This window comes from Camelus bactrianus, chromosome 2 (assembly GCF_048773025.1).
Source record: "Camelus bactrianus isolate YW-2024 breed Bactrian camel chromosome 2, ASM4877302v1, whole genome shotgun sequence".
Lineage (NCBI taxonomy): Eukaryota > Metazoa > Chordata > Mammalia > Artiodactyla > Camelidae > Camelus > Camelus bactrianus.
The window spans coordinates 58,854,225-58,882,022 of record NC_133540.1 but is presented as its reverse complement, the minus strand read 5'-3'; the positions used below and the strand labels follow the sequence as shown (position 1 = coordinate 58,882,022).

The 27,798-nt window shown below is 36.7% G+C and overlaps 2 protein-coding genes across 3 annotated transcripts; both read left to right on the top strand.

Annotated features, from left to right (window-relative positions):
• The first annotated feature begins 252 nt into the window (after window positions 1-252).
• Window positions 253-8,973, top strand: GAR1 (GAR1 ribonucleoprotein). 2 transcript variants are annotated; one of them, XM_045515779.2, is made up of 7 exons: window positions 253-573; window positions 1,225-1,459; window positions 2,942-3,096; window positions 3,567-3,626; window positions 6,477-6,615; window positions 8,227-8,295; window positions 8,661-8,973. In XM_045515779.2, the coding sequence occupies exons 2-7, from the start codon at window positions 1,237-1,239 to the stop codon at window positions 8,672-8,674; spliced, it is 660 nt and encodes a 219-aa protein (XP_045371735.2). In that variant the 5' UTR covers window positions 253-573; window positions 1,225-1,236; the 3' UTR covers window positions 8,675-8,973. The 2 variants fall into 2 exon arrangements, with proteins under 2 accessions (XP_045371735.2, XP_010951977.2); XM_010953675.2 differs by lacking the exon at window positions 253-573 and adding an exon at window positions 598-888.
• A 139-nt stretch (window positions 8,974-9,112) lies between these two features.
• On the top strand, window positions 9,113-27,576 carry RRH (retinal pigment epithelium-derived rhodopsin homolog). The gene is made up of 7 exons (XM_010953677.3): window positions 9,113-12,457; window positions 17,948-18,138; window positions 19,855-19,954; window positions 20,483-20,636; window positions 21,545-21,713; window positions 25,382-25,560; window positions 27,015-27,576. The coding sequence occupies exons 1-7, from the start codon at window positions 12,352-12,354 to the stop codon at window positions 27,127-27,129; spliced, it is 1,014 nt and encodes a 337-aa protein (XP_010951979.1). The 5' UTR covers window positions 9,113-12,351; the 3' UTR covers window positions 27,130-27,576.
• Window positions 27,577-27,798: the final 222 nt, after the last annotated feature.

The window sequence follows — 27,798 nt, the reverse complement described above, 5'->3', positions numbered from 1 at the left end:
AAAGTTTTAGCGGAAGTCAGATACTAAAGGCTTAAAGACAGAAGGGGAGAGGGGCTTGTAGTATCGACAGTGTACAGCCTATCGGTGCTCAAAACGTACTTGACAGAAGAATAAACTATCTGGTACGAAAGATAAAAATATATAATCAGCTTTCTGTCAGATAACATAGTATTTTAAAAGTATATGCACGCACGCATTTTTTTTTTCCCTTTAGTGAAACCGTAGGACAAATCGACAGCATAGGACAGCCCACAATTGCGCGTACTTCAAATGATCCGGAAGAAACAAGCGACTCGAAAGAACGCAGACATTCTCTTCCACTGAGTTCCGACGCGACCAGACCCACCTCCCGCCAGCGCGCGGCTCGAAACTCCTCAGAGCTTCGGGCGGAACAGCTGCAGGAGCTGGCAACCAACTGACGAGCGCCGGGACCGCAGTGCAACCTGAGAAGCCAGAACGCACGGCCAATCCGCTCCTGCCAGGACCCCGCCGGGCTGCTGGGAGAGAGGCTGTCCCTGACGCCAGCCATCTCCAAGGGCAACCCCGCGGCGGCACTTCCTGCAGCGCCCTAAGGTAAAGGACGCCGCTATTGTACGTCACTTCCTTTACTCGCGGTAGGCAAGTAGACGTAACTGTCTTACGTTAGCGGTTGAAATTAGATCTTATTGATACTCCTACAGCGCTGAACGTTGTTTCGGAAAAGTGACAGCGTTGCTGGTTCTGCCGGTGGCCGGCTGGTTTTGTAACCCAGTTATTCGACTGTTTAGTCGGTCCCCCACCTCCTCACCCCCCGCTTTGTGCCGGTACGGTGGCCGAGGAGGCTCTCGTGCGGCGGAAGTACCGGGCGGGTGGGTGTGCGTACCCGGGACTGAGGTGCACGTGGCGCCGGTGAGTGGCGGGAGAGGGCTGGGAGATTTGAGAATGCTGGACACGGAACCCAGCGTAGGGCGGGAGGGAATGCGACCGAGGACCTTGCTGCCTGGTGGGGGAGGAGATACTAACCGGGGGCGACGCGGCTAGTGAGTGCTTGGTCCGAGCTCACAGGGCTATGGGGAGGTGACACTCTTCGGGCTCGTCACTGGCGGCCTGGCCGTGGGTGAGGTGGCAGGGTTGCTATTATTATTATGTCCCCTTTTATGGTGTTCCGACCGAAGCTCAGAGGGGTTCGGCGCTGTACCCAGGAGGCCACAATGATCGAAAGGCACGCACTGTTTTTTTCACCAGGTAGGAGCGAGCATGTCTTTCCGAGGCGGAGGTCGTGGAGGCTTTAATCGAGGTGGCGGCTTCGGTCGCGGCGGCAGCAACAACCACTTCCGAGGTGGAGGCGGCGGTAATTTCAGAGGCGGTGGCGGCGGTAATTTCAGAGGCGGCGGCGGCGGCAGAGGAGGATTTGGACGAGGGGGTGGCCGCGGAGGCTTTAACAAAGGCCAAGACCAAGGACCTCCAGAACAAGTAGTTTGTATGTCGGTTTCAAAGCTTGGTCTACTTGGGGGGCGGAGGCGGGGGAGGTGGAGCGGGGTCGAGGAACCGAGGTTGTGAGTTTTTGTTTGACTGGAAGCCAGTTGCTGAAAGATAGGTCTAGCAGCTCTCTGTCATACGGAGGTTGCTGCTTGGTTGGGGAGTCAAGTCTACGGAGGGTCTGTAAACTGACTTATAATAGCTGTGCTGTAGTATGTAAGGGGCAGTTCAAGAAAGCTGAAAGACACTTAGAATGCATGGTGGAGATTGAACTTTGATTGAAAGGAACACATTAAATAGATAATATGCGCTTACTCCTATTGTACCTATTTCGCAGATAAGAAAACTGTAATTGAGAATTAAGTTTCTTTGCTAGGATCAAGTGATAAGTGATCTTAAATGATATATTTGAGATACAAGTCATGTTTTCTGACTCCAAAGCCCATGCTTTCAATTGCAGTAAGAGAAATGAGGAAAAAATTTTGCTTGGAAGGGAAACTACAGCGGAAAAGTCAAGAAAAGGGCCTAATTAGAGCAGTTTTGGAATAATTATCAGTGAGGAAGGATGAAAGTCATGGAAAGGTAGACAGATTTGACAGTAGAAGCCTACATCAAAGAGGAAAAAGGATGAACAGAGTCTAATGTAAAGAGTAGGTGGGATTGGTATGCAAGATGCTTTAAAGAGGTTAGCGGCTAGAGTCAAAGATTCTAGCCTACAAGCCTAGCCTATAATAGTCCATGCGTGACACTTTGAGAGCATGGTGGAAATGAGGAAAGAAAAGAAGTGTTAGATAGGAGAGATATTTAATGGAGACAAAGTCACTAGAACTTGGTTAATACTAAGAATAAAAGGGTCTAGATTTTGAGCTGGGGTGATAGGCATGGAGAGTTGGTTTTGTAGGAATAAGACGAGTATTTTTGTTTAGGTTAACCATAAGTTAGATATAAAGGTAGTATTTTGAGGTTCTAGACTTCCTTGGAAAAGACTGAAGTCATTGGTGAAGAGGTGGTGCTGGGAAGTTATGAAGCGGGGAAAAAAAGACAGGAGATCAACAGAGACTGACTTAGAGTTAGGGATGAAGAGATCGAAGAAGAGACAGTAGAATGAAGCATAGTTTAATCACATACTAATAGTTATTATAATAAAATAACTTATTATAGGTTGAGTTCTCAATGTGCCAGGTACTTTCTAAGCACTTGACATTTATCATTGCATGTAATCCTCACAATACTAGATGTTAGGTGTCGGTACTGTTACTACCCCTACATTAAAGATGAGGACACTGAAGCAGAGGGAAGGCAAGAACCTTACCCTGGGTCACATAGCTAGTATGTTGTGGACCAATCCAGGAAGGCTTTTTTTGCCTCAGAGGAGAACAGATACGATGAAATCGCAGGTAGCCAAGGAGAAAGCTTCCAGAAGAGGTTGGTCAGTATCACTTGAAATTGTTTTATATTGTAACATTTTCTTGTCCTCTTTCAGTATTGGGAGAGTTCCTGCACCCCTGTGAAGATGACATAGTTTGTAAATGTACCACAGATGAAAATAAGGTGCCTTATTTCAATGCTCCAGTTTATTTAGAAAATAAAGAACAGATTGGAAAAGTGGATGAAATATTTGGACAACTTAGAGATTTTGTATCCTTTTTAATTGGAAGATGTAGCCATCTCATTGAAAGGTTATTATTTGCCTTTTCTGGAGCCATGTATTGATTAAATTAAAATTGTTTCTTCATTAAATTGGACAGAGTATTACTAACATTGGACCATAAGGGAAAATCAAGAGAGGAGAATGTGTTTCCGCATATATTGAGAAGGTAGGCCTTATACGTGCGACTTCCTTTTTGGAAGGTTTTAGAAATGATTGCCATTTGGATAAGTGTCACAGGGTTGAGGTACTTTGCTTTGGATATGATGATGCCACTGTAATATGGTGGAATTGGAAGTTTTAAAACAAAAGTGAAAACTTCATTCCTACTTGGAAACTCATTTCTTACTTTTTCTAAATACTTCCATATATTATAAACTTGCTGTTTTTAAAATTGCACATGAATTCAGAAGGTTATCGTCTTCAATCTTAATTGCTTATTCCTTAATAGAGTTAATAGTATTTTTCAGTTAAATTGTCAGAAAACATGAAGGCATCTTCCTTTAAAAAACTACAGAAGGTGAGTCAAGCCTTTGATACGTAGGATCCTTGGTTTTATAAGCAAAAGACCTAAGGTAGTTATTAGGACAGTTTTACATAGGGCACTTGTTACTCCCTCAGTATGTCACTAGTGAAGCTCTTAAACTGAGATGTTCTGTACTTTAGACATTGAACTTACCAATCTTTAAACAAATTTATCAAATTCAGTTTTTCAGAAAGTAATCCTTGGTCATATTAGCAAATTCTGTAACTGCTAGAGTATATTTTTTTAGCTTATATAAAACTCATTGGAAAGCTTGTGTTCTAAGTATAACTTACATTATGAAGCTTATATTATCTGGGAGAAGTCAGATATTAAATGATTTTACAGATACTTCAGTAACATAATATATGCTGTAAAGGAGAAATATAGGCTGCTATGACAATTTTAGTAATGAGACAAAGTTTAGTGTATTGGCTTTCTGAGGATGTGAGCTTGAAGCTGAGACCTGCAAGTTGACTACGAGTGACTCCCAAACCTGGTTGCACAATACCTGGGGGAGCTTTTTAGAGGATGTATTTCTAGGATGTACTCCTAAACCCAGTGGGTCCTAGGGACAAGGATTCAGTTTTAAAAAGGAAAACTGGATGATTTTGATAAGTTTAGGCTAGCACTTGGGAACCACTGCACTAGCCAAAGAGGAGGAGGAAGTGCATTATAAGTAGGCAAGTCTCAGATAGTAAGCCACTTCAAGGATCTAAAATAGGCAGAGGTAGAGCTTGGACATAGAACATTTAGGAGGAGTGAGGAATGTTGTGAATTAATGGTTACAGAGGTAGGCAGGGGATAGATTATTAAGGCTTTCAGGTTATGAAAAGAATTTAGACTTTAATTTTGTTTTTAAATATAAGGATGTATATGGTTAAATTTATATTTAAAAGAGGGCACTGAAAAAATAAAAGAGCACCTGGAAAGAAATCAGAACTCTATGTGAAGGGACCACATCGGAGACTGCTGCTTTAGTCCTGGAAGAAATATTTTAGACTAGGGTAGTAACAGTGGAAATGGAGAAAAAGTTGTTGGATTTATGAGAGATACAGAAAGTAGAATTGATAGGTCTTGGTAATTGATTAGCTATTGAAGTTGAAGTAAAAAGTATCACCATCTTTTCAGATGTCTGATTTCAACATCTTGTGGATGGTATCACACACAGTTCACTAAAATGGGCAACAGTAGAGAAGAAAGAAATTAGGGGAAGATAATGAATTTAGTTTCGGGCATAATGAGTTTGAAGCATTTGTGAGATATTCAGTGGTTAGGAACTCAAAGGAAGAGTCTGGATTAGAGATGGATTTGGGAAGTTGTCATTGGATAGACAGTGTATGATATAGTCTAGGAAGAGAGAGAGAGAGGAACAGAGCTTTGGGGCACCTTTAAATTTATTTATATCTGTTAATGGAGACTGAGCAGTAATTGCCAGTAAAGGAGGAGGCCAACAGGGAGAGTTTCATAAAAGTGATGTCACCAAAGTAAAGCGAACAAAATGTCTCCAAGAAGTGCTCAAGTGGCAAAATGCAAAGTATTTATTGGATTTAACAACTTGGAGGTCAACAGATCATGGAGCCAATGGAGTGGTAGGCTCATAAGCCAGGTTGGAATAGTAGATGAGATGGGGACAGTGCCTGGTTGCTAGTGTATGGCTACTGGCTGTAGAAACCCTGAGAAGTACCCACTGGGAAACTGCACTGCTGCAGGTGGTCCCGAGAGCCAGGCTTCTCATTTGGTGACCTGAGAAAAGGATTTGTCTGTAATAGCCACTTGAATTTGATCTGGATGCCTGCCTTTTCTCACATCACTATTTGAGCATTTGTTATTTAGTGTTTTTTATCGTAGATGCGAAATTGTACATTCTTCCTTTCTTATTTTAAGATCTACTGTTCATTCCCTCCTTATCAGCCTAGGTTATTATTTTAGTCTCTAGACTGATGCTGTCCAGTTGAATTTTCTTAATGGTGGAAATCCCTGCCCAATGCAGTAGCCACTAGCCATTTGTAGCTGTTGGGTACCCGAAATGTGGCTAGTGTGACTCAGAAACTGAACTTTAAGTGTTGGTTAATTTAAGTTTAAATAGGCACTTGTGGCTAGTGGCTGCCATATTGGACAGTGCAGAACTAGACAGTGTTTTTGAGGGATGTATTTGTGAAGGGCAAAAGAGTGTAGGGTGATACTAAAGAGGGATTTAAACATCTTATTACAAGTAATACATTACAGATTTGAAGCATGTGTGTTTTGTGTAAAATTGTGTAATACACCTATTATATTTCATTATCTTGAAGAATATCCTCTTTAACCCCAAATACGGAGGAGGGAGGTTAATTTTTACATATCTTCCATTACTTTGTTCAGTAAATAGTTACTGATTTGATCTTTTATTAAAGTCTTGAAATACCCAGCATGTCAGTGCTTCATTTTGAATTTTAATGCTACATTTTTAGTAATTTCATTTTTCTTGTGGCAGTTCTGTTAGTGATAATGTGGTTAATTTTTGGAGGGCATTATCTATTTTTAAAGAGAAATGAGATTGAATTGGTCTTGGTTTTTATTTTTATTCATGTAATGTTTACTGTATGCTGAGTTTAAGTGCTTTATTTTTATACATTACTCTTGATCCTCACAAGGATTATGTGAAGTAGGCTCCTTATTATCTTCATCTAACAGATCAGAAAACTGAGGCACAAAGAAATTAAATCCTTGCCTAGGGTTTCACAGTAGTAAGTAGTAGGGTTGGGATTTGAACCCAGGCTGTTGAGTCTAGCATGTAGGTTCTTGATAATTGTACTGTACCACCCCCCCAACTCATCATGCTTATTGTTTCTATTATACTTCCAGTTTTATATAGACCCATATAAGCTGCTACCATTGCAGAGGTTTTTACCTCGACCTCCAGGTGAGAAAGGACCTCCAAGAGGCGGTGGCAGGGGTGGTCGAGGAGGAGGAAGAGGCGGAGGTGGCCGAGGTGGTAGAGGTGGTAAGTTACCTATGGGGGAAAATTTCTAATGACATTTAATAAGTCTCAGCCAGCTTATGTAGTACAATTTAATCCTGTATATAGGCAAACTTCCTTTATGTTTAATTTTTTAGTGAAGCTGTTTTCAAATCTTGGTTGATTGCCGCAGTAATGATACCTAGTTTCAGTAACTTACTGAAAAAGAAAAAAGGTATTATTTTGAGGGATTTCATCTCTCTGGGTTATTAATGTTCTGATGAGCATTTTATAAAGTCCAGGATTATCTTAACTGAATTTTAGTTTTTTAGAACATCATTGAGTGGTGATTATATATCAGGAGCTGGTCATTTATTCTTTTAACATCCAAGTATATTCTTTTAATATTTAGCAAAACCTTGTGAGGTTAGGTGATATCTTTATTATTTGTCCTAATCAGATAATTGGCAGCTCAGAAAAAAACCTCATATCTTATGATGTCATGTCAGAGACTACTACCAATAAATTCACTGCTTTGATTTCAGTATTTATATATATATATATATATACACATATACATATATATTTCACCAGAGTTTGGGTATTTTCATCATTATGGGCAGCTGGATGATGAGCAGGGTGGGGGATGAGGGTGGGTGCAGCATTGGGTGTGCTTAGATCTGTGACTTGTGTGGTGGGTGAGTGACAGGATGATGGGCAGAGCCAAAGTGGTGAAGAAGAGGGGCTGCAAATTAGGGTTGGACAACTTCTGATACTGGATCAGGCGGGAGAGAATTCTGCTTTCACTTTTGCCTCTCAGCTGTCATTTCATTCCACAAATGTACCTTTTTGGGTCTGGATAGCTTGGAGGAAATCTCTTAAGAGACATGAACATATTTCTTTCTTAAATATTTTTGAGGAGTATCCCTTTGAGAATTTGATGAATGGAGATCCCCTCATTCCCATTCTGAATTCAGACTCATGTATACCATTTAAAAAATTTTCACAAGTCTATCAGTCTGTTTTCTTAAAACCTTTTTTTTATATCAGTAATTTGGGAGTATGTTTGTTTCCTCATTTTATAATTTCTTTTTGTATTTTATCATTCTTTACAAAGTTAGCTTCCAAAATAAAAATAGAGACTGCAATAGGAAGCCAACTGTGTTGGATGATAGAAAAATGCTTTAAAAACTTAATTTCAAGGCTCATCAGCATGTGAGCATCAGTGATGGTCTGTATGCAGCTCAATTAACCTTAAACATTATATTTATGGTAGTATCCCCAGAGCCAAACCACTCATATCTGCTACTTTTTGTTCTTTTGTTCTTAAGATAAAAAGTCTTTTCAATAAAAAAAAAGTATGTACCAGAAGCAAAAGTTGAGGTACTCATATATTTAACGATAGGACTAAATTGAACTTCAAAGTAACAAGCATTTCTAACTTATTAAAACAGAAAACTTGTTTAAAAAATTGTGACCTAGGGTTTTAACCTGCTGCTGTATTGGGAAATTACTATAAAAAATAAAACTATCTTTTAAAAAACTCTGCAAGATAAAATATGTGAGTCTCTATTTATAATTGTAAGAATTGTATTGATGGGCTTATTAGATTATGGTAGATTACTGTTATTTAATTAATGTTTCCTTTGTTTTTAGGTGGTTTTAGAGGAGGAAGAGGTGGAGGTGGAGGTTTCAGAGGAGGAAGAGGGGGTGGTGGTTTCAGAGGTGAGTGAGAAAAATAATCATAAAATGACCGACTTTCTAGAAATGGTATTGCCTACCATTTTTAATTTTTATTTCCGTTTGCCAGCAAGTATATAGAACACCATGGTGTTCTTTGCATAGCATAATGTATACCTTCATTTTATATCACTTTTCCCTTTGAATTTTTTTACCCACTTCTAATTTATTTTGCTGTATATTTAATTTGAAAAGCAAAAAAGTGTAATATAAGTGACAGTTAAATTTGGTAAAGTAAGTTGGGTAATAAACCTTACAAGAACTAATGCTGATTTTAAACTTTTTTGGGTAATAGTGTTATTAAAAATTTATTTTTCTGTACCCTTAATATTTCATTTTCTCTTAATCAGGAAGAGGACATTAAGTGTAACAGTTGACAGAGACTTCACCAGTTGACTTCTGCCTCCATGATATACTTCTGTGGGTCAGAAACTTGTTTCTTGGGCCAGTCCTGAAGAACCGATCGCTTTATGATAGTGGAACTCAGATGTCAACATCATGCAAAAATGAGCGCGGCAGAACAGGCAATTTTGCTCTAAAAGAGTATGAATAAGTGTTTTAATGTTTTGTACAATGTTTGGAACTGTGTGGGTGTTTAATAAAGGGACCGCTTTCATTTGAAGCATATTTGAATTTTTAAAATAAAGTATCTTATTCCTTTAAGTTATTTAAAGCTGTGTTTATTACACCAGAGCTATTTTTGAGGTTAAAAGGAACAACCCAGTAGACTTAAGATAGAAAAGATGATTTGTTTACATATATAACTGATCTTTTTAAAAAAATAGGCTGGTGGAGCAGTACTTCCAACATTATTTATAAATTAACACTCCCTTTCAAAATGTTTGCCTTTTTCATATGAGAACATCAGTACCCTTTATTGTATTTTCCCTTTTGTGTGTTAGTACATAAATCAAAGTTAGTAAAGCAGCTTCTCTAATAACAATTAATAATTGATTAGAAAATTTCAGTATTGAGTATGAATCTATTAAAGTTGGAACAGCTCTATTCAAGTTGAGAACTAAAAGTCCAAGACATTTCTGAAGAAATGTTTAATTTCTCTCATTTAACATAGTTGGAATGTTGAAAGCTTTAATGAATGTTTTTATTTTACCTTTTCTAAGGGACTCGGGTTTAAGATGTTATTCACCGTAAATAAATATTTGATTCCCTGCTGCATGTTCAGATTCCTGGGTAGGGACGTAGCAAATGAAATTGGTTTGGTCCTCATTGCTAATGTAGTTTCAAGATGTAGCCATGAAAGCAAGTTAGAATACTGTGATATAGGGTAATTTTCCCTGCCATTGAATTTCCCCCCTTCATGTGTTCATTCTCAGAAAGAATGACGTTGCCATATCTTTTCTTAAATTTTCTAGCATGCTATACCTAATACTTGGTTAACCCTTGATGCTTGTTTGAGTAGCATATAGTATTGCCTAAGTCAGTATTTGGAGTTTTACTTACCCTTTTCGATTAATGGAATTGCAGCAGGATTAATAAATATGTAAGCCATAAAGTATATATAATGAACAAATGTTGAAAATTATTTTTTCACAGGAAAAAGTGTGCTTTTACAGCTTGGGAAAGGAGGCTGATTTAGAATCCTTGGGTTGAAATTTTCAGTGAGAGTTAGGGTCAGAGTTTTTACTCTTGGATTGCAAAAGACATAGCACTAGAGTGGCAATGGTATTGTCCCAAGGACAAATAATAGTATCATGTTCCAATGCTTTTTTTTTTTAAACATTTAAAAAAAGTGTAAAATGGCTATGATGGAAATAATATACAGGTTGGTAGACAAACCACTTGAGATTTTACTTTTTACTTTAGGTATATGTTTTAGTCATTAGCCATCTTTAAACTTTTATTTCCACATCTTACTTTTCCCTTTTCTTCCTTATAGTGGTTCTTTCTGGGTTTCCTTTGGGGCATTTGATTTTGAATCAAGTTCATATGCTTAGGGAGCCTAAATAACATTAATGCATTTGTACTGTGGTATCACTAAGTTCCATTGTAAAAGACATTTTGATGATTATTCACATATTAAATCTTTTGAGTGGTTAACTTTCTGAATGCTTGCATCATGCCAAAATAAAATGCACTTGTTGCCATAGCGTTAAAAAAGTTTAGTGGAATACAACAAGCAATATTTCCTAATATTCCTGAAAATTTGGGAAGAGCTATGAAAGGAGGATTGACTTTAGGCCAGTTGAAGTTTATGAAATTAAAAGAATCATGAGCTGTGTAAACATGATAAGCTTATAGTTGTGTTTCTTAGTGCTCTAAGCCTCATCCCAGTATCGCTTTTCTGTATCACTCATGAAGGAAGCATAAAAAAGTACTTTGCACCTACCACATTCATAATCTGTGAAATTTTTTATCTACAGCAAAAAGCTGTCCATCTTTGGAATTATTTTTCTTCATTTCTTATGAATAGAAATAATTATTTCTGGAAAACTTAAGTGGGTGCTACAACTAGGCATAATCTGTCACAGAAAAGGAAGCGGCTATGATCCAGAGCAAACTCAAAACATTTTTGTTTTATTCTGCATAGTGAATGCAAAAAAAAAAAAGAGAGAGACTTAAAACCCAGTTTTTAAAAGGGAGAGTTCCTCTTAGATTATGTTTATTGCTTTAGGGTCATATGCAAGTATTTTGATATTGGAATTCTAGTGAGATTCACTTTCTTAGTATAGATGCTCTTCAGAATTACTTTACATTTATAAAAATGTGAATACTAGTAGCTATAAGATCTGGGACAGATCAACCAACCTGGTTCAGCTTCTTCAGTGTATACAAGTATATAGCTGAGAGAACTGAGGCAAAAAGATTATCTTGCGTCTCTTCCTGCTATGCCATTCTAAAATGTATAATATTAAATTAAGTGGGTAAATATAGCCCTCTAGTGGTTCTGTGATGTGCTTACACTGTTAACTGTGGCACATCTAGCATTTCTCTAAATTACTGATTTTTAAGAAATTCCCTATTGAAAAGGATCAGATTTCTTTAATATTACATGACATAACGAACATGAAGGGAAAAGGTGGTAGAGATTCTAACAATAAATGTCCATGCCAGATTGTCACTCACCTAACCCACTTTTTGAATTATAACAAGATAATCCAGAATATTAGAATTGCCCTGTACCTAGCAAGGTGGATGACTGAATCTAGATACTTCAATAGGTATATGCTGTGATTATTACCAGAAAATTATGCATATCAAAGTGTAAGATAAATTAACTGAGGTGGATTGTGAAATAGATCATGCTGTATCCATGCTTTGAAATATATAGCTATTACTTAGATTTAGGTTTATTGACCTGGAATTTATGGTTTGGCTTTAGGGTAGAACAAATTACAGAATGATTTTATGTATACATATCTCCTCATTTTTTAAAAGAATAGAAGTGAAAAGAAAGTAGAGGAAACCTCTGTTATATGAATATATGTTGTATAAGCAAAGAAAAGCAGAAAGAATGTACACCAGACAATATTATAGCCTTTAGGGAAGTGAGATTTGGAAGGATGGGGGCGATTAACTTCTTTACTTATCTCTAAATTGTTATGGGAAAAAACAGAAGGAACCGAAATAGAAAACTTGAAAGGGTCAACAGAAAACAGGGACCTTAATCTGAATAGTTTTGGAGGGCTAAGGCTGGCTTTTAATATCAGAACTGATTTCCAGTAGAAATCAGTTAAATGAGGTCCTGCACTGATTTTCTGAGTTTGTTTATTGTTTAAATGGGATGTGTGCACTTGAAAAGCTCCTTAGATATAAGGCTGATTCCCAAACTAGTTAAAATATGTGGTGCTTGGTATTTCTCTTCATTTTGCTAATAAGCTTTTCCCTTGTCCTGGGAATTAAAATCCTTTCCTCTTTAGCCCAATTAAATTTGTTACAGGAGGGCCTCTATTAAAAGGCCCTTCTTTGAGGTCTTTAAGTGGAAATGATTGGTTCTGAAAATTCTTCCCTCAGTGGCTTTTAAAACATTTCATAGATACTGAAGGCTCATTATGAAGGCTCTCTCAATATCTCCCCTCCGAAATGCTAATGAATAATTTAGGCAACAGTTCAGACTCTAAAAATGAACATGGCTCGGTCTTTTCACAGGCTGAACACAATATTGTTGCAGCTTACTTGATCACAGCAGGTATGGATGTTTACTCCATTAATAGTCATTTTGCTTTCGAATGAGTGAAGAAAAGCAGAGGTTTTCAGCGTAAGGTAGTAGAAAAAGCATGGGTTCAGAGATAATGTTTCAAGTTCTATATTGTTGGCCAAACTCGACAAGTCACTTATCTTTTTTTGAGCTGGGGTTCGTGTGATGAATAAGGATAATACTTGCTCTATTTCCTGGCTATAAAGATCGAATAAGAGAATGTAGGTGAGAGGATAGATGAAAGAATTGTTAATGGTAGTTAATGTCACAAGTTATTTTGAATTTTGATAAACAGCAGTGAAGTGGGGCTGAGAAATATTTTATATAAAATGAATAATTTTTATGATCATTTATTTGGTTATTACATTGTCAAATTTTTATTGGGGAAGAGTGTGCTCCATGGCAAAAATGTATTTTTATGGCATTTCATGTTCTCACACATACTTTCTGTAGTTTTGTCCTTGGTGGTAGAATCTAGTTAAGATTGAAAGATCCTGGAAAGGAAATTAAAGTTGTAAAAAGAGAGAGCCGAGTGTATTGTCAGGACAAGGTTTGAAAATTCAGCTCATTTTCAAGTGCTGTATTGGAAAACTCCTGAGCTTTGTATTTAATCTTTTAGTGTCTTTGCAACAGTGAGCCAGTTCCTTCATCTTTCTATTTTTCCATTTTCATATCTGTAAAATGAGGATAAGAATAAGCTACCTGTCACAATTGTTGTGAAAAGTAAAATAATGCACAAATATACCTGAATGATATATATAGTGGATGTTGGATAAATATTTGTTTCTTCCCACCTACACACACTCAATGATACATATACTGGAATAAGAAAAAGGCTGTTTGCTGAAGAAAAGGGATGGGGAAAATGAGAGTGGAAGTTCTCTGATTATCTTTTTTATGTATAGGTTGAATTGTAGTCTTAATTTTATGCTGAGCAGACACTTCATTTTCAACTTTATGCTCAATAATGAGTTTTAGAAGCAACTCTTATATTGGGTTTATTATTATTTTTTTTATTGAGTTATGAAAATTTTCAAATATGTTCAAAAGTAGAGTAAAAGCATAACAAATTCTACTGTACCCAGTTTTTTTTTTTAATAATTGCTTAGTTTTCCCGTAATTCACAATTAGAGTATTGTCTGTGCTAGAAATTATGGTTCCTCAGTTAATTTTTGTAAATTTTAATGACATGCAAACTTTTTAAAAAAATTGAAGTATAGTTGATTTACAATGTGTTAGTTTTTGGTGTACAGCAAAGAGATTCAGTATTGTGTGTGTGTGTGTGTGTATAATATATGTGTATATATTTTCATATTATTTTCCATTATGGTTTGTTACAGGATATTGAATACAGTTCCCTGTTCTATACAGTAGGACCTTGTTTATTATCTATTTTATATGTAGCAGTGTGTATCTGCTAATCCCCAACTTCTAATTTATCCCTCCTCTACCACTTTTCCCCTTTGGTAACCGTAAGTTTGTTTTCTATGTCTGTGAGTCCATTTCTGTTTTGTAAATAAGTTCTTCTGCATCATATTTTAGATTCCACATATGAATGATACCATATAATATTTGTCTTTCTTTTTCTGACTTACTTAGTATGATAATCTCTAGTTCTATCCCTGTTGCTGCAAATGGTATTATTTCATTCTATTTTATGGCTGAGTAGTATTCCATTGTATGTATATACCACATCTTTATCTAGTCCTCTGTTGATGGACGTTTAGGTTTCTTCCAGTTACATGCTAACTTTTTCAGTTGAATACCTGTGTATGATAATACCAGCACTAGACAAATTCTGTTTTATTTTGGTTGTTTTTTGTTGCTGTTGCAACAAAAAGGAAAAAATAAGTACTTAAAGAGGTAATCTCCATGTCACAATTACATAGGAATATTTTGTATACAAACTTGATTTAGTTAATTTTTGTTAGTTTTTGGTAGAGGACCAAGAAAAGCGATCTCTTTTGATCTGGTTACAAAAAGATTTCCTGTTAAGAAAACATTCTCTCTGGTTCTTAGTCCTGTAATAGTCATTGTAGTCTTACTGTAAGAACAACTACTACTACGACTACGACCAAGACCACCACTGCTGCTGCTGCTACTACTAATGTTATTATTTGAATACTTGGTATATACCAAGCACTGTTCTAAATATTTACATGCATGGAATAATTCACCTTTATACTAATTCAGTTAGTGAATTAGTTTTGTTTTCCCTGTTGATACAGATGAAGAGCTTAAATAAGTTGCCCAACATGTACATCTACTAAGTAGCTACACCAGAATTTGAACTTAGATATTTTGGTTCTGGAGCCCTCACATATATCCACAAGTGTCAATTTTATCAATACCATGAGTATGTATTTGTGTTTTTAGTAGATGAACTGAAGGGAGCACATCTAACCTCTTCATGTTTTTGTTTAAATATTTATTGTACTTTTGGTCCCTTAACCCCCTGCCCCCATATAACAAAGCTCACTTAAATGTCCAAATCAAAACCAAAACTATGAGATAAAGAATTTAGTCAAAGCATTCATTTCATTTATTACTTTTATGGAGAGCCGTTTTAGATTTTTCATTTTAAATTTAATTTTTAATTTAATATTTCTCTTAAATTTTAGCTCTTACAAACTTCTACTATCCAAACTCTCTGTTTCTTCAGTTAAGGCCAGGAGCCAAGAGGGCATGGTGAGTTAAGGATCTGAAATAGATTTATTGTGGATGAACTGTAGAATGAAGGGTAAGAGAGATTAGGCTGGGAGGATGACTCCATACCAGATAATAAACAACCTAAGCTGTAAAGGCAATAGGGGTCACTGAATGACATGATCCAATTTGCATTTTAGAAATGTGCTGTAGTCATAGCTAGGAGACCATGTAGGAGGCTACTGTGTGATTAAGAAGGCTCCTGAGGAGGAAACAGTGACAATGGAGACAGAAAGAAGTAGACACATTGAAGAGCTAGAAGTTAGAATTGATGGCTGGATGTGGAGACTAGGGAAGAAGTGAAGGAGCATCAAAGGTGACAACTAGGTTTCTTTCCTGGGTTGCTGGTTAGATGGTAAAGCTATTCACCGAGATGGGAAAACGCTTGGGGAAGAACAGATTTGGGGCAGAAGAGAAAACCTCTGAGTTCATTTGGAGAGAAGTTACATAGAAAGCTGGACACGTGGGTTTAAATTTCATGGGATTGATCTGGAAAGTATCAGTATATAACTTTGGATATGTATGAAGTCACTCAGTGTATGTTGAATGTGAAAAGAAAGGAGGTCTAGGGCAGAAGCTTGTCTAGGGCAATGCACGTATTTAATAAGGTAGAGATGAAGAAAAAAGGCCAGGAAGTAGATTAATGAAGGATCTGCCAAAGAGATTGGAGGAAATCCACAGAAGCCAAGGGGGAATTAACTGAATTTAGACCTAACTATAAATGATCTCTGGTTTACTCATTAGGAAACACCTACAGCTAGAAAATAAAGCAGAGTGCTTGAGACAGTTGCGAGCAAATAGAGAAAAGGGCTAAATTGTTTATCTCGTTCCCCCTATTATATCTAAGACCTCCCCAAAGTACAGTTACTTTATTCTGGTTGCATCGTTGGTAGGCAACAATTTACTGCACTGTGTTTTTTACTTGAATTTTTAAAATCATCAAATTTATAGCTAGCCCAGAAAGATTCTTTAATTCATTAAGCTTTTTGGAGCTACAATATTAGATGCAAAAAACTGAGCCAAAGAATCATCAAATTTGCTGTCATTGTGCCAGATTATGCTTGTAAGAATAATAGATACTAAGCAACATGAATTTTAGTTGTTGTCTGTTTATTAAATAAATTTATTATATGTCACATACTCAACATGGAAGTTATTAGAAGCCTGAAAGCTACATGGGAAGACTAGGAATATGTAAGAGTTAAGTAATATAGCATCATGTAAGATAAAGTGTATGAAAACAAGTACTTTGAGGATTTATAGAAGAGAGATCACTGTGGTAGGACAAGCCTTTGGGGTAGAATTGGGCTCGAACAGAATTTTGAAGATGAGTAGCATTTGGATAAGTAGAAGAAAGGAGTAGGGTGTTCTAAGCAGGAGAAAATAGGAGTTGAAATTTACCACAAACCTGGTGTATTTGATAAATCACTAGAGTGGAGGGCTTGTTTGACAAGTGTGGAAATTTGCTTAGGGTGAAAACAGATTGGAATATCAAGCTGGGACATGTGGAATTTTATTCCTCAGACATTGGGGAGTATTGGAGGTTTTGAGGAAAAGAGCTTCGGTTAATTTTATGTTGCAGCGAGCATATTCTGCCAGCAGCACAGGAGGAAAGAATAGAAATCTGGAAGATTAGGTTAATAAGATACTAAACCGAAGTTTTGACCAAGGTGCCAAGATACAGAATAGAAGTTCTTCCTTAGCTGACACCTTTGTGTGTCAGTGCTCGGAAACCTTCCCTCTCTCCGGCAATAGTTGGGGGCTGCTCCACTAGAGTTCTCTTCATGCTGGTGAACACAACTCTGTTCCTTTTGTTGCTTACCCCTCCTTTAGCCCATAGGAATCTGGTAATGACTCTAGCCTCTCTCAGCTCAAATCTATTCATCCCCCATCCCCAGCATTAGGACCTAGTATGGCCCACATCTGGTTTATGGGAAGCATATGCATCCTTTTTCGTATATAGGGGTTAATTAGTCAGGCACATCCAGTCCACTCAGCAATTTCTTTTTGTAAATTAATACACTGGCATTCAGATTAAGAAGTTCAGTCATCAGTCTACTTGAATCCAGCCACTTCTGGGGCACAGACAACATTGAGTTTCTGGACCCGCAGGGCTAAGAATCAGATCCCAGGTTGTGAAGACTTGACTAGGGTGATATCACCTGTGAGGCTTCTCAGTGGACTTGAAAGCCAGCTTTGACTTCCTCTCTGGACCAAACCTTGCAGTGTGCGTTCTTCTATAGAGGAGTGTGTGTATGTGTGTGTGTGAGATGAAGAATTCGATTTGAACATGTTGAGTTTCAAGTTTAGAACATCGTATGATCTTACATATCATAGATGCTCAATAAACGTTTAATGGCAATAAGTTGTATGAAAAGGGATGTGGGATAGGAGCATGGATCAGGGCTAGAAAGTGACAAAGAGCTGTTAGGACAGCTGAGGCTTGAAAAACTATAGAGAAAGAAGAGCCTCAGGCATCAGGAAGGAGGAGGAGGGAATTAAGCTGCCAAAGGAGATTGTATGATCATACATACATCCTAAAAACGTATCCTAAAAATCAGCAGATTCTTTGTGTTTTAATTTTTATATTTCTATTTCACAAAAGAGCTGTGAAGATACTACAACTAGTTTTACAAACAGCTGGAGCTCTTCAAATAAGTAAACCAAAATGGATTTGCTGTGTTTTTGAAGGAGCTTAAATATTTGTGAAAAAATACTTTTACAAATTCAAATTAACAAAGTGTGTGATTTTTGTTTGTTTGTTTGTATTCTCAGGTGTGATAAGTATTCTCAGCAACATAATAGTTTTGGGCATCTTCGTTAAGTACAAGGAGCTTCGGACACCCACAAATGCAATTATCATTAACCTGGCTGTTACTGATATAGGGGTCAGTAGCATTGGCTATCCCATGTCTGCTGCTTCAGATCTGTATGGAAGTTGGAAATTTGGATATGCAGGATGTCAGGTATTGGGGATCTTAAGAATCAAAGCAAAATAAAGTAGATTAAAAAGATGTAATTTGTGTCTTCAAAAAATTCCAAGAGTTTCAATCAAATAAGATCACGTAGGATAACAGATACGGTGTCCTCTGCAAATTTCCGGGGTAACTCGGAAATACATTCTTTAACAAGAGAAATGAAATCACTAGCCATAATAGTTTCAAAATTTCCCCAATCCAAAGGAAAAAAACTAAACTAACAAAAAATAAGCATTCACCTAGAGAAGAAAAGTGAACATACGCATATTCAAATAAAAACTTGTGTGTTGCAAATTCAAAAAGAAATACCCTGCTTTCATTTGAAATAATATTTAATGACTATATCATAATGTATAAGTAATGTAGTTAAACTACGATTTGCTGACTTTTTCCCATGGAAGTTTCTCCACGAGAATGCCTATTATATATATCCATGAGTTTTACTGATAAGAAAATAAATTAATGTTAAGTTGCATTAATGACTTGGCCTTTTTTTTTTTTTAACAGTTTGCCATTTTAAGCTATATATAGAGGGTAAGATGAGAGAACGAGAAAATAATGAATACCCATGTGTGCACCAACCAGTTTTGTCAAATCTTAATGTTTTGCAATATGTGCTTCAGGTTGCTTTTTTTTAATAGTATAAAGTTTTACAGATACTGTTGAAGTCTGTTGCGGTACCATCCACAATCTTACTCCTTTCTCTCTCATGAATGTTTTTCTATCTTACTACATATTATATGTTCATAAACTTGACACTGTCTGAATGTTTTGAATTTTGTATAAATAATATCATATTGTTTGCATTATGCTATTATATTATGTTATATTATATTATATTATATATTATATTATTATGCTATTCTTCTATTATCCAATCTTATGTTTTTGAAGTATATGCATGTTGATGGACATAGCTGTAACTCACTCATTTTAACTGCTACACATATTCCATTTTATGAACATACACATGTATTTATTCATTTTCCTAATATTGATCATTGTTCCCATTTTTTTAAATCACAAACAAGTTTTCAATAAATGTTCTTATGTATGTCTCTTTCTGCAATATGTGAGAGTTTCTTTAGGTACATTACTAGGAAGGGATGGTTTGGTTTGTAGATAATGTTCATCTTGACCTTTATCAAATATGACCAAATTGCTCTCCAAAATAATTATGCCAATTATGAGAACTTGTGTTACTCTACATTATCCCCAGTGCTTGGGATTGTCAGACTTTTAAATCTGTAGTAAAATAGTATCATATAATTTGCATGTTTTGAATATTTAATGTGGTTGTACATCTTATATCATAAACATTCAGATTTCCTCTTGTATGAATAGCCTGTTTTTCTGTTTGTCTTTTCCCCCTGTTGAATTGTCTATCTTGTGAACACTAGTCTTTTGTTGGATATGTACTGCACCTAATTTATGGCTTGTTTTTGCACTCTTATAGAGTATGTATAGAAGTTTTACTTTAAGTCTTGATATTTTCTAAAAAGTTTGATTAGTGAAGTCCCAAAGTATTTTTTATAAATCCCTTTATTGAACAACTTAACATTTAACAATAGATGTTATATTTTTAAATCAGTAAAAAAAAAAAATTCAGTGTATTTTAAATATATTCTAGCAATGGGATAAAAGTGTAAATTTTTTGGGGGAGGGTGTGCAGAATGGTGGATTCTTTCCAATTTTGATTTTCAGATTTATGCTGGCTTGAATATCTTTTTTGGAATGGCAAGTATTGGATTGCTCACTGTTGTGGCCATGGATCGATACCTGACCATTTGCCGTCCTGATGCAGGTACAGCACTTCTCTTAGCTTTCCCTTAGTTTTCTTAGTGAACCCATTTCTTGTCCAGGTACCACTCAACACACATTCACTTTAAATGTAAATGTGATGGCTTACAGCCATGGTCAGTCTCTGATAATCCTTGATTGGAAGTTTCAATGATACCTATTAAACCTAGAATAAAATTTAAATTTTATGACACAGCCTCCAAGGCACCACATGACCGGGCCCCTGGCTGCCTTTCCAGCATGGTCTAGGATCCTCTCACTTTGGGGTGTTTGTAGATGCTATTTCCCTAGGCCTGGAAAGTTCTTCTCCTGGCCAGTCCTCTGGCTGATCTTTTTTATAATTCAGGTTTCAGCTTAAAGGTCTTTTTTTTTTTTTTTCCAGAATGTGAATTCATGTAGATAGGCTTTGTGTGAATTAGAGTGCTCTGCAAAGAATCTACTTGATAACAACTTTGAATCATCAGTTAAAACAAAATGAAGATATGAATCTCATCATTGGGAAATGACTCTAAAATTCCATGTTTGTTCATAGGAAGAAGAATGACCACAAACACTTACATCAGCATGATTCTGGGGGCCTGGATCAATGGCCTCTTTTGGGCTTCAATGCCTATCATTGGGTGGGCTGGTTACGCCCCAGATCCTACTGGGGCCACCTGCACCATAAACTGGCGGCAAAATGATGTGTAAGAGACATGTTTACACTTTTTAATCAAATGTTTGTAATGTAGACATTTCTCACCATTTCAAATTAAAACTCAGATCAATTGTTTCTTATGCAGAACGTGGCAAACGGCTTCCTTGGTACAGACGATGTGATTCTAGCCAAAGATGAGTTGAGAAAAGTAAATTATGCTTGTTTGCAAGGAAAGGTCATCCAGCTCCCCTTGTCCCCCTGCTCTGTTCCTTCCTCTCTCCCCTCTTGCAGAGAAGGGGGTGCAGAGCATCCTTCTGATGTCTGCACCTTAGAGGTAGAACCTGAGGGGTAAAAAGAGTGTTAGTGGAGCTAGGCAGTGTACAGAAAGCCCAGATCACTAGATGATCTGGTGATAAAGCATCTTCCGAGAATTATGCAACAAAAGCACTGTCACTGCAAAGATTTGCTTGCTTATTAGTGATGCTCTTCCGTGTTTACCAGGGAAAGGGGAATAATTTAGTTCATTAAAGGAAATGAAAGATGACTCAGAGAAACAAATAAAAAATTTCTAACTCTCGCACTAAATCTAAATCTTAAACTTTTTCTGTGCAGAGTCGAAAAATAAGCATTTTAGGCTTTACAGGCAAGACTATCTACACTGCAGCTCTTCACCTCTGCCTGTGAAACCAGCCATAGGCAGTATATAAATGAATATGGTTCCAATAAACTGTTCTTCACAAAGAGAGGCCACAAGCTGGATTTGGCCCACAGGCTAGAGTTTGCCAACCCCTAGTCCAAATGAACTAAAAGTCAAATGTACTTTCTAAGCTATTTAATAATATAATGACTGCTGGGCAGTGCCAGTATAATTTCTGATAATTATTCTGTTTCCCTTCCTCTATTTATTTAGTACATTGAACGAGTAGTGATTTAATTACTCCCTTTTTAAATTTTCAGATCTTTTGTTTCTTATACCATGATGGTGGTTGCAATCAATTTTATTGTGCCCTTGATAGTGATGTTTTACTGCTATTACCATGTCACTCGATCCATTAAATGTCGTGCAACTAGTAACTGCACTGAGTACCTCAACCGAGATTGGTCAGATCAGGTAGATGTAACAAAGGTAAGACATTCAAATCCTTAAAAAATATTTGTGCTCAAGCTTTTCCACGAACGTGGTTCCTTGGCCCCAGCAGTCACCTTCCCAACCCTCGATTCTTACTCTCTGGCCCTTTTGTCTGGTATTTGCCATCATCTTTCATAATGATGTGCTTATCTGATGTTTTGGGGTTTTTTTTTTTTTCTGTTATTTCTTGATTTCTGTAGATAGACAAAGGGAATTTCTCTTATACCACCAACCTTTCTTTCTCATCTTGTCAGTGAAATGTTAGTATTTGATTAGATCAAGAGTCTTTACATTATTGTGATTATCTAGATTTTATTTATTACAGATCTCTGTAGGGCTCTATGATTTATATTTCTTTTTATATATAACTTTTCTCCCCTTGGAGTTAATAATTCATTCCTTTTCTCTTTCTTTCTCTTCTTCCCTCCGTCTCTCTCCCCTCCTCTGAGCTTTGTTTGCTGGCTGTTCTGTGTACCTGTCAGTAATTCACATCTAAACTCTCCACCAGTCTCCTCTTAGTATTTTCAAATGCATCAGGGACTAGACTGACTTTATCCTTTCCTTGAAGCTAGCCTCCTGAGACCCCCAGATCTCTTGCTCTCATTGGCTGTTCTTTAAGACAACTACCCAGGAATCCTCACATCTCCTTTACCAGCAGCTGGGACTGTCTCCTTGGTCAGATCGCCTGTTTTCTGGATTGCATGGCTTCCTTTTTCTTGGCTTACTCCCTCACATTTGGTAGAATACATTCTGGAGTAGAGTCCTGAGAAAATTGTAGGAAAATAAAGTTTTTAAGATTTCACACCTCTGAAAATGTCTTAATTCTATCGTATTTGACTGATTGTTTGCTTGGTGTGGAATTCTAAGTATAAAAATGATGTTCAAAGAATTTTGAAGGCATTACTCTATCGTCTCCTGGCTTCTGGTGTCACTGTTGAAAAGGCTGATAGCATGCTGGTCATCTGCGTTCCCTCTGGAAGCTTGTGATTTTTCTCTGTGTCTCTAATTTTCTGAAATTTCATGCTGATGTGTTTTGGTGTTGCTTTTTATTCACCCATGTGCTGGGTACTGGGTGAGTGCTTTCCATGTAGAGACTAGATCTTCCCTTCTGGGAGCTTCCTTGTATTATTTCTCTGGTGAGTTTCACCTCCTATTTTGTCTTTTTCTGTTCTCTTTTCCTAGAACTCCTTTTATTTGGGTATTTAATCTCCTGGATTTATCTTCTAATTTTCTTAAATATTCTGTACTACATTATCCCTGTTTCTGGTTTTGTTTGTTTTTGTTTCTGCTTTCTGAGAGATTTCCTCAACCATGTCCATGTCTGGGATTGAGAAGACTGAGGCTCAAGCCTGGGGTGCAAAATTTAAGCAGGCACCAAAAAACTAAAGAAAAACAGTAGTTAATGCAGTATTTTTTAAAAATCAAAATTTATGTAAAAGATCTATATTGAACAAAATATAAAATATTACATAACGACAGGCTATGACTCTGCACTCACACAATTGGCCTCATTTACCTCACCCTAAAGCCTGGCTGACCATGCATTTCAACCTTCCCGTTGCATTTTAAAAATTCTGCTTTCACTTTTATAGGTAAGATAAAAAGCATTATTTTAATTAAAAAATTTTTTTCTTTTTTAAATTGAAATATAGTTGATTTACAGTTTCAGGTATACAGCAAAGTGATTCAGTTATACATATGTATATAAATTATTCTTTTTCAGATACTTTTCCATCATAGGTTATTACAAGATACTGAATATAGTTTCCTGTGCTATACAGTAGGACCTTGTTGGTTATCTATTTTATATATGTTAATCCCAAACTCCTAATTTATCCTACTCCACCCTTTCCCCTTTGGTAACCATAAGTTTATTTTCTATGTCTATGAGACTATTTCAGTTTTGTAAATAAGTTAATTTGTATACTTTTTAAAATGATTCCACATATAAGTGATATTATATGATATTTGCATTTCTCTGTCTGACTTACTTCACTTAGTATGATAATCTCTAGGTCCATCCATGTTGCTGCAAATGGCATTATTTCATTCCTTTTTATGGCTGAGTAATATTCCATTGTGTATATATACCACATCTTCTTTATCCATTCATCCATTGATGGACATTTAGGTTGTTTGCATGTCTTGGCTATTGTAAATTGTGCTACTGTGAACACTGGGGTGCATGTATCTTCAAATTAGAGCATTATTTTATATACTATACTTCTTTTTGATAGCCTTTTCTTGTTTAATGCATGTGTGTCATCTCTCATTTCTGTGATGATATTGTGTATATATTTATTTTCCTTCTGTTCATCACAAATTTTTTGTTTCCCCTGAGTTCCTGAACCTTTTGGTCTCTACATGTCAGTTTGCATGTTTCCTCAATATCTGGTCATTAATGACTGTCCCTGCATATTTAAGACTGATGCACTAAAAAGCTGATTGTAAGTTCTGGATGTGCTCTTTTGCTGGGATATGTCTTGTGAGTGGGGGGATTTCTGATGATCTGTGTCTGGGTATTTTCTTCTGGGCTGGTCAGTTTACAAGAAGATTCACCTTCCCGGGTGGGAGGTACAAGTATATCCACCCACATTCTCACGGTTCAGTGCCAGGAAGGGGCAGCATGCAGCACCCCTCTTTTCAGAACAGTACTCCAGCTCTCAGCCCAGTCCAGTGTCCCCCAGCCTGAGTTTCCTTGCTTTGCCCTCTCTTACTGACCCTCTGGGGTTCTTCAGGGGAGAAGGGGCAGTTCCTTGGCTGAATAGGGAGGGGATTCAGAAGTCTAATTGCTGCTTTTTGCAGATTTCAATGAATTTTTATGTTTTAGATTCCATATGTAGCCCCGCATTCAGAGCTGTCGACTCCAATTCCTGAGACTTCTGTAGTTCTGAGGAATAGATTAGCTTGTCTCTGATTTTCCCTCATTCCTGGGAAATTTTTTTTAAATTTGTTTTTAAATCATTCATGTCTGATAAGGAATGTGCCACTTGTCGAATGGTTATTTGGTTTTAATTCTTAGAAAGCTTTTGTCTAATCTGTGATTCTCAGATGTTATGGATTTGTGTCTTTTTATACCTTTTCTATCATTTTAGTGGGCAATCAGAAGGGAACAATGTAAAATTACAATTTTTCATTTAAACAAAATGCAAAGGGAGCTCATTTACAAAACTATCTGCACTGTATGTATTATATATCATTTATTATATATTGAGCTCAAATGGCCTGTATTAGAATTCACTGAACTCAGTATAGGACTTTTTTTTTTCCCAGATTGAGTTTAGAAAGTTATTTTTTAGATTAACAGATGACAGTGAGAAAAAAAGCACAATACCAGTAGTCCGCAATTACTGGAAGTGGGCTAGGAGTGGGTTCATCTGCCTCTCACCAAAGCTAGCTTTTGCATTCTGCCCTAGCTCACCAAAAGAAAGAGGGCATTCTTTACATTTGTGTAACATTCTACCCATTTCACAAGTCCTTGTTATCATAGATGACTTTGGGCACATAAGCAAAGTGCAATGAGGGGAAAAATTCAGTATTTCCTTTATGTCTTCAATGACATACACGTAAGGTCCAATCTAGATACTTTTTCACGCAGCTTTAGATATAGTAGCTATTTTGATATTTTAGGTATTGGGCTTGGCAAATATTGATTTCTTTTACAGATGTCTGTGATAATGATACTCATGTTTCTGCTGGCGTGGTCCCCTTATTCCATCGTGTGCTTATGGGCTTCCTTTGGTGACCCAAAGAAGATTCCTCCCTCCATGGCCATCATAGCTCCACTGTTTGCAAAATCTTCTACCTTCTACAATCCCTGTATTTATGTGATTGCTAATAAAAAGTAAGTCAGGTCTAAAATGCTTCTCAATTTAAAAATATATATATATATATATTATATATACAGAAAGAATGTTAAGAAGGCAACAGATAATGTTCTAAAAGTTTTAGGGAGGTAAATAACAGAAGCTCACTTCAAACTAATGTAGAAGTTATTTGGTTCATGAAACTAAAGCAGCATTTAGGATCTTACATGTCTAGGGCTCCAGTTCTGTGACAGGCTTTTCCCACGTGGAGGCAAGATGATCACGGGTAACTTACGACCCAAGTTCTGCCAGCTAAGCATCCCCAGATGCTTTCATCTCAGGGGGCTCTCTGGCAGAAAAGACCCTGGAAGGTTGTTGGTGAGCTCGGCTTGGTTCATATGTTTACCCCATTCGAAACAGAGGGAGTCGGTTTTACAAAGAAGAGTGGTTCCATTACCGGAAAATGGACAAGGCGAGGCAATGTGGGACTCCCTAAGTTGATAGCATAGCTGTATATTTACTAGAAGGAAGACATATCATTCAAATCCAAGAGAGAAATTCAGTGCTAACATAAAGGGCTTCAGGAGTATGTAGTCATTCAGAATATTCGAGATTCTTCCCCTTCCACCTTTGTGGAGACTCTCAGCAAGAATTTCTTTCCTGCCTTCTCAGTGAAGCTTAGACTACTTCATTTCCTGTTGCTTTTTAAAGATGGAATGAACCAATCTACTGCGCTTAAATATTTGACCTGAAGTCTCAGTAGAGGTGAAGTAATTTGATCTGGGAATGCCATGCTGCTTCTATTAAACTTGTGTATTTATGTACATGTTTGGGAAAGCAGCTTTAGCTACAGGTACATGCAGAAACATAAAAACTTTTAATACCAAACAGACCACATAAGAAGAATAAAGAACACATTTAAAATTCAGAGTCTATTGGTAATTCTTTTGGAAAGGTCAGTTATTCTTAAGCCTTAATTTAAACTAGGCTTTTGCTCAGAACAAATGCTTGAAATACATATCCTTAATTCAAATAAATAACTCCTTGCAATTGACATTAGAAGCACCATCCTAAACAGATATAATTATTGATGTTTATTGAATGTCTTCAACGTTTAGGAGGAGGATATAGTTCAGTGGTAGAGCACATGCTTAGCATGCACGAGGTCCTAGGTTCAATCCTCAGTCCCTCCATTAAGATAAATAGGTAACTAAACCTAATTACTTCCTCCCACCAAAAGATTTCAAAAAATAAATAAAATATTTTTAAAAATGTCTTCAGTGTTTATAATCAGTGGTGCAAAATTGGTCTTTAACTGTACCATATACTTTACACGTTTATAAAAGGTCTCAATAGGAGATGTTCAAGTTGGAGGCAGAAATTTATTTGGAGATGCCAATTGGCAGTAGTGGCACCTTAGCCATATTTGTAACTACTTCAAAAGTTCCAAGTCAATATGAGATAATGCCAGATATTCCCTTTTTTATTGTAGGTTTCGGAGGGCGATGCTTGCCATGTTCAAATGTCAGACTCACCAAGCAATGCCCATGACAAGTATTTTACCAATGGATGTACCTCAAAACCCGTTGACTCCTGGAAGACTCTGAAATAAGAGGAAAGCACACATTATCAAAACATTTTCTTTCCTTTTTTTTTTTTTTTGCAATGGTTTAATTTCATTTTAAATATGAGCCAATTTTGATCAAATGCAGACATAGAGTATTGTCCTAATAGACTAAAACTTCCTCAGATGTAGTTTATAGTTATTCTGTTTGTGCATTGGCAATTATTAACATACTATTTAACAAAAATAATTGAATGAATATTAAACACTATTGCTTTTAAATCACATGTCAGTCAATGCACATACATATTTTATATAGCAATATAATCTGCATACGATTATGTACTCTGCATTTTAATTACCATTTTTATGTATATGTATTTCCATATATTTGGCACTAGAATTAAATTTAATCAGAGTGGGAGTTTTTATATGTTTGTTCTTTTTTTCCCTTTTTTTTGTTTTATTAATGAGCAATTAATCAATAGTCAATGTAAGAAATAGACGGAAAATTTTGTTCAAGCCAACCTGAAGATTACAACCCAGGAGACAGTCTTTCAGAAAGCTCTGGGGACTGTTCCAGAGAGGAAAGCAGGGAGGCCACTATTTATGTGCAATCCAGCACACATCTTGGTTGAAGGCTACATGAGGAACAGATAGTTAATGCTTTTAGTGCTTTTCTAAGTATGGAAACATGCAAGAAACTGGGTTC

What these genes read in the sequence shown, in the direction of transcription:
- GAR1 (XM_045515779.2), top strand. Translation starts at nt 1,237, where the DNA reads ATGTCTTTCCGAGGCGGAGGTCGTGGAGGCTTTAATCGAGGTGGCGGC. An exon ending in TTGGACAACTTAGAGATTTT is followed by an intron (nt 3,097 to 3,566) that starts GTATCCTTTTTA and finishes TAGAGTTAATAG; the next exon opens with TATTTTTCAGTTAAATTGTC. An exon ending in TGGCCGAGGTGGTAGAGGTG is followed by an intron (nt 6,616 to 8,226) that starts GTAAGTTACCTA and finishes CTTTGTTTTTAG; the next exon opens with GTGGTTTTAGAGGAGGAAGA.
- RRH (XM_010953677.3), top strand. Translation starts at nt 12,352, where the DNA reads ATGCTAATGAATAATTTAGGCAACAGTTCAGACTCTAAAAATGAACAT. An exon ending in CATTTGCCGTCCTGATGCAG is followed by an intron (nt 19,955 to 20,482) that starts GTACAGCACTTC and finishes GTTTGTTCATAG; the next exon opens with GAAGAAGAATGACCACAAAC. An exon ending in ATCAGGTAGATGTAACAAAG is followed by an intron (nt 21,714 to 25,381) that starts GTAAGACATTCA and finishes TTTCTTTTACAG; the next exon opens with ATGTCTGTGATAATGATACT.